The 6,939-nt window shown below is 34.1% G+C and overlaps 1 protein-coding gene across 1 annotated transcript in view; it reads right to left on the bottom strand.

Annotated features, from left to right (window-relative positions):
* Positions 1–3,224: 3,224 nt before the first annotated feature.
* The window catches only part of LOC136034853 (zwei Ig domain protein zig-8-like), a 167,487-nt gene continuing 163,772 nt past the window's right edge, over positions 3,225–6,939 (bottom strand). Inside the window, exon 7 of the mRNA XM_065716320.1 lies at positions 3,225–3,759. Coding sequence (XP_065572392.1) covers positions 3,638–3,759 — 122 coding nt within the window. The 3' untranslated portion in view covers positions 3,225–3,637. The remainder of the gene's footprint in view (positions 3,760–6,939) is intronic.

Here is a 6,939-nt window from a genome sequence, read left to right as displayed (position 1 = left end):
TGAACTTTCCATTAGCTTCCAAAAGGGTGAATTTATATGTTTTGATAGCCGATGGACTGTAGCCCCATTAGTTATTGAAAATATTTCTCTTCCACGTTCTTCACGGGTAAGTTGGTTTGGTATCTCTCTTGGAGTTCATAATCTTCTACATGTTCACATTTAGTCAAAAGTGCTATGATATTGCTTATGGAAAGATATCGCCTAACAAATGTAGATAAAATCGAAATGGTATCTACAGGTGGTACCATAGTTTCACTCTACCAGCAATCCATTCTCTGTCTGGTACCTCGCATTTACTTAGGAAAAAGCATCTCTCCACGATTCGAGTAGCATATTTTAAATATTGCAAGTTTTTGACCTATTTACCACGGTGGTATTGTAATAAGCATATAGTTGGACGATATGAGCTTTTAGATACGCCTTCACAAATTAAGGATCTTAATAAAGTTGACTAGATTGTGTGATTATGACCCTGTTTTTTCGTTTTTTTTTCTCCCTGAGGTAGGACGAGTTTTTAGTTTTTGGTCGTTTTATTAATTTGGTTTTGTTTTTCTTTTCTCCATAGTGTTATCTTTGTGAGTTAAAAATAAATGATGATGATGCAGAATGCGAAACATGAAAGGCGGTCTAAAATGTGTTTGTAAATATTTCTCATTATCAATACAGATTTGCTTCGTCTTTTCTACTACGTTAGTCTATATAGCTGTTAGGGCCGTGCAATTAAAATAAGGGAGCGTATGGAGCTCGGGTCGAGGGAGAGGTAATCTCATCTAATCGTTTACACGGAGTAGTCCACATCACAATTGGGGTAGCCTCGGGTACGTTATTAAAACAAACATAAATTTAATAAAAACTTTATTTTTCGACTGATGCTAAATAGCAACATTAAAACTTTAAATCAGTAATGATAACGTATATGAAAGGGTTGGTCAATAGGTTTGGAAAAGGTTGGTCTCTTTCTTCACAACCACTCTTTATGCCAAAGTTTGAATTTTTCTCCCAATTGTGAAGGAACGGTTGGTCAAACACAAGGCCTTGCAATTAGAATAAGGGAGCGATAGGAGCTCGAGGTGAAGGAGAAGTGAGCACCTCTCTTCTTTGATACGGAGTAGCCTGCATCACAATTAGGTTAGCCTGGTATATGTTTCTAAAAGAACAGAAATTAAATAAAAAACATTCTTTCGAATGAAACTAGATAGTGACATTAAAAATGTAAATTAGAAATAACTGCGTATATGAAAGGGTTCCTCTCTCTTCATACCCACTCTTTATTCCAAAGATTGAATTTTTGTTCCAATTCTCTAAGAATGACTGGTCAAACGCAAAGGCCGTGTAATCATACAGTTCGTGGTAACGAATTGTAGTAAGGAGTGATCCGGCTCAATAGCAACCGAAATGCGAAAAGCGGAGTTTTGGTACTAATAGTTACATCAAGAGAATAACATTATAATGCTGATTTTAAATATACAAATTTCATGATGGTTAGTCTTACCCATCCAAAGTTACGAGCCTGAGACAATTTACCTTATTTTAAAAAATAGGGGGAAACACCCCATAAAAGTCATATAATCTTTAAAAAAATCACACCATCAGATTCAGTGCATCAGAGAACACTACTTGTAAAGTTTCAAGCTCCTATCTTCAAAAGTGTGGAATTTTGTATTTTTTGCCAGAAGCCAGGTCACGGATGCGTGTTAATTTATTATTTTTTTTTTCCCATGGGTGATCGTATCGATCCAGTCGTCCTAGAATGTTGCAAAGGGGCTTATTCTAACGGAAAATAAAAGTTCTAGTGCCCTTTTGGGCACTTGGAGGGGCTGCAAGTTACAAACTTTGACCACTGTTTACATATAGTAATGGTTATTATGAAGTGTACAGACGTTTTCAGGGGGATTTTTTTGCGTTGGGGTGGGAAATTTATTATTAGGGAAGATAATTTCCATGAAGTTCTCTTCATATTCTAGCAATATTTAAAAAAAAAATGAGAAACTATATGATTTTTTTTCCTGGAAGTAATGAGTAGTATTAAAACTTAAACGAACAGAAAATGTTACGTTGGTAAGGGGGTTCGTCTTCTCCATAATACCTTGTTCTTTACGCTAAAGTACTTTAGTGTAAAGAACGAGGTATTGACGAGAGGGCAAACCCCCTCATATACGTAATAAAAATACACAAATATAGAAGTTTGTTACATAAGTTAATTCGTAAGTTACGTATGTTTATTACTAACAAAATCGTTTGTGCAAAAAATAAAAAAGCTAGTTGCATTTTAAAGTAGCCGAAAATTGGAGGGAAAATATTCCTCCTCTCCCACCCCCTTTTTATCAAAATCATCCGATCAAAACTATGAGAAAGCCATTTAGCAAAAAAATTAATATGCAAATTTTGTTTTATTACTCATGTGCGGTGAGCCAAAAATCAGAACATGTATTGATTCAAAAACGTTCAGAAATGAAATAAAAAAACGTTTTTAAAAACGTTTAAAAAGTTTTTTTAAACTGCAAGTAAGGAGCGACATTAAAACTTAGAACGGAAAAAATTACTCCGTATATGAAAGGGGTTGTCCCTTCCATAGCGCCTCACTCTTTACGCTAAAGTTTTTTTTTATTATTTAAAAAGTAGAGTTGTGACAGAGTCAAAATTTAGCGTAAAGAGCGAGGCATTGCGGAGGGGACAACCTCCTTCATATATGGAGTAATTTTTGTTCGGTTTAAATTTTAATGTCGCTCCTTACTTGCAGTTAAAAAAACATTTTTTTTATCTAATTAGAATAAGAGAGCGTATGGAGCTTGAATTGAAGGAGAGGTCAGGTCCTCTCCTGTTTTATACGGAATAGTCCACATTACAAATAGGGCAGCCTTGTGTATGTTATTAAAAGGTACAGAAATTAAGTAAAAAATATAAATTTTAACTGAAGCTAAATAGTTACATTAAAACTTTAAATTAGAAATAACTACGTCTATGAAATGGTTCCTCTCTCTTCACAACCACCTTTTATGCCAAAGTTTGAATTTTTTAATCTCTAATCTGTAAGACCCACTGGTCAAACACAACGACTGTGCAATAAGAATAAGAGAGTGTTAGGAGCTTGGGTTGAAGGGCAGTTCACCTCATCTTACATTCGAAGTTCGCTTCAATTTTAATATTGCTCTATAATCTTATTCGAAACACTTGTTTTTTCTTCATTTTTAATTTTGATAAAAATAAAAAAAGATAACAACACGAATGGAGCAATAGTTTAATTATAAGTTATAAACAATTAAATAGCCAAAATTTAGAAAATATAATTATGTTTTTACTAAAAAAAAGGTTTTGGAATTAGAATTTTCATTCATCTCACTAATTACTCAAATCACATTTCTAACGACGTTTTTGTTGAATAGCATTGCTTTCGTTCCATAAACACGAAATCACCATCTCGTTCGGTTCTTTTCAAAATTTCATATTTGGAGCCTTAATGGCACCCCATAGAGTTTATAAAGGCTTCTTTTAGTCCAGAAGAAGTTTATATCAAGAGGAAGCTCATATCAAAGTATCATATGGTTTTCAGTGCTTACAAATCGGCACTGCATTTTATAGTTGATGTGTAGTTCATCTTTATGGTGAATCTGCACAGAATCATAGTTCACGTGAATGGTTAACTTATTGGCGTTCTTTTAAATCTTGAAACTAGTAAAAGAAGAAGAAGGAGTACCGCATGATATTTGCAAGAGGGATAAGATGCTGCATTTTTACCAGATATTGCCGCTGCGGTGTCACCTGCAATAAAAAACAATTTTAGCACAAAAAATGTTAGCAAATCATTCCATGAGCGTGGGGAGACTAAAAACAGAGTTTTATATGATAGCAAGTCCAATTTAGATTATTAGTAAAATTAAAACTATTCTATGTGAAAAAAGGTTTTCATCACCTCAACGACTTGAGGTAAATAAGACAGTAGTAGAATGGGCATAATTAATAACGTCGCTGCTATAGCCCTTTCATAGAAAGTAAGTAGCCCTTCATTGGCCAAAGTCATTTTCTAAGGCAACGCTTTCCAAACTGGGAGGCGCGCCTCACCAGGGTGGCCCGGACTAGTCCGAAGGGAGGCGCAGATATAATGCAGGATTGACAAAACCCAAATGAAATTAAAACTACGCAGTCTCACAAAATATCTCGACCCTTTCTCCCTTGACGGGCTTCGGATGCCGAGGCTGAACAAAAGCTAGGTTTACCATCTAAAGTTAAACCTAGCGAGATTTTATATATATTGCTAAACAACTCCGTTCTAGGTTTATTAGTTAGCCGATCTTTGCGAACAATTAGTTTATCAGAAACGCACTATCAAATTCACCTCACAAGTAGAAGAAAGAACTGATGTAGCTAAAACCGCTTGTTTAATTAGTTATTTTCCATTTGTTCATGAGAATTATATAAATAAAGATATGTTTTTCTGCAAATATATTCTTTGCAAAGCAATATCAATAAATTTTTAATTTTTTTTCTGAGAAAGGTATATTGTGAAAAAAAAACATTTCGCTTTGTAGAGACAGTGAATAGTCAATGTCGGACACAAAACCGGCCTTCTATCTCTAATTAAATGAAAACCCCCTATGTTTTCTGTAGGCATTGCATACTTCACAGAGCAGCCCTCTTATGAAAGAAATGTGTGAGGAACCCAGACATTTTTACTAAAGAAAAAAAAGACATGAACTGCATAAGAAACAGTTTATTTTAAGCTAGATTATTTACAAAGCTGTGTAAAAATATGCGAGCTACTTACGCCTTCTTTTTGTACTAAAGCGCAGTCTAACTTGTGCCAAAATGATTCAGAGGATGTGTGAACTCAAAAGTGGAAATTGCAGTTTTATCGAAGAAAATCAAAATGAGAACGCAAATATATTTAGGGATGGTAATTTAATTATTAAACTGACTTGTATGCTGGATATTTCAGAAAAATTGAACAAGCTCAACAAATTGATGCAAGGGCCAAAAACATATCTATTGATTTAAAAAAATAACGTGAAATCACTCATAAGAAATGAAGCTATGGAAAATGAATTTGGAAAAAAAACTGGCATCTCCCCACTTCTAAATTTATGCGCCCAAGATAACATAGAAGCGAACAAAAATCCATTTGTTGAACGATTGGATATTTTGTTAATTCATTTCTCGTAATATTTGAATCATCTCAATTTTACAAGATATGCGTGGATCCAGAATTCATTTATCGAGCGAGATAATTCTTGACTAAATATTTGCTTGATTAAATTAGCTTGTGATATTTCTGTAAAAAAAAAAAAAAAATCAGAACACAACTCTAGCTCAGTTTTGGCTATTTATTTAGAGTGAATATAATATTTTGTCTAATGAATCTTAAAAAGCATTCATGCTATTCACAAAATTTCATTGATACGAAACAGGATTTTCTGCATGGGCTTAAATGGAACCAAAACATCGTCATCGTTTGGTTTAGAAAAAGAGCTTCGTTCAGTCATCTCATCATTAACACCGATATTTGACAAACTTTGCGCTTGCATGCACATTCATTTCTTGACTCTGTGTGTTTGTCTCTTAAAAGACAATAAAATTACTTTTATCGTTTTCTTTTTTTGTAAAATTTTGTCTTGATACATTTTGTAGTACTAAAACTTCCGCGTCTCCATTATTCTAGAAGATGAAAGGGAAGCACCGTATGATTAAAGATTTTTAAGGGAGCCGTGGTAATCAAGTTTGGAAACCTCTTCTTTATGGCATTTCGTGTTAGTTATTTAGGTTATTCCCTAAAGCACTTGGAAGAGTAATGGACTCCTGCGCAATTGATTTCTCTATCCTTGAGTTACTTGTAGGTCATTCCCTAAGGTTCCTGGAGGAGTAATGTACTCCTGCGCAACCAATTTCTCCAGCATTGAGTTTTAGTTACATAGACTTCAGAGGGTTTTACGACTTCTCTCTGTAATGAATTTAATTGGTGTCATATATCTTTGCACAAAGCCGTGATGAATTTGTATTGTGTGTTCGACTTTCGATAATTTGATAATTATAACTTTTTTCGCAGTCCCTTGAAAAATACATGATAAAGTGAAAAAAAACCCTCAGTAATTTGAATTTGCAATAAGATATCTTACTTGACAATGCTCTATAATATAAATTCCGCTGGATAGCATCGATAAAGGTGAGAATGTGACAATAACAGTTTTGACCTATATAGTTATAATTGAAAAGACTTGGAAATATGTCACATCTACCACCCTATTTAAGTACTTAAAAATGTGGGTAAGCTAAGGAAACAGTAAACATCGCACGGTCATCAGAGTTGAAAAGACTTAACGGAATTCATCCCCCCTAGACACAGAGTGGGGGATTCTACCAAACTGAGGTGAGTTTACCTTTGAGAATTTTGTTCACATGGACGATGAAATTGCTGCCCATTGTGCTTTAATCAATGCCGAATTGTTGACTTTTCAAGATCAAGGCGAGGAGGATAAGGAAGAAGAGCCACCTATTCCAGTCACGTTAAGCGAGGAAAGATTATCCATCAAACACCCTTTATTCCTCCCTTCTTAGAACAAAACAAGCTACAATTTCTTTACAGCATCTCATTATGGTTGATAATGCATTCAACAATTTAAGATGGAAGTGACTACATACGAACAAAAAACCACATAGCCCTACTACTTTGCAGTATATTTTTTTGCTTACATGGTTTTTAACATACTCCATGTACAAATGCGATTAAGAAGTTAAGTATAAGTGTTTATATGTATGTATGTATGTATTTATATGTGTCATATATTTTCAATAATGCACTTGTTTATTTTTAATTCTTCCTTGTCCCTTTCTGATTATTTTGACTCCTGTTATTTTGAACATCTCGGTAAGTTGAACTTCTCCTCTGGTCTCATTAAGTTGTCGAGAGTTGACTTTATATTTGAAAATTAGGAAAAAATACCATTAATT

This window comes from Artemia franciscana, chromosome 13, assembly GCF_032884065.1.
Source record: "Artemia franciscana chromosome 13, ASM3288406v1, whole genome shotgun sequence".
Taxonomy (NCBI): Eukaryota; Metazoa; Arthropoda; class Branchiopoda; order Anostraca; family Artemiidae; genus Artemia; species Artemia franciscana.
Note: the sequence above shows the minus strand (reverse complement) of the source record. Positions and strands in the feature narration are given on the sequence as shown.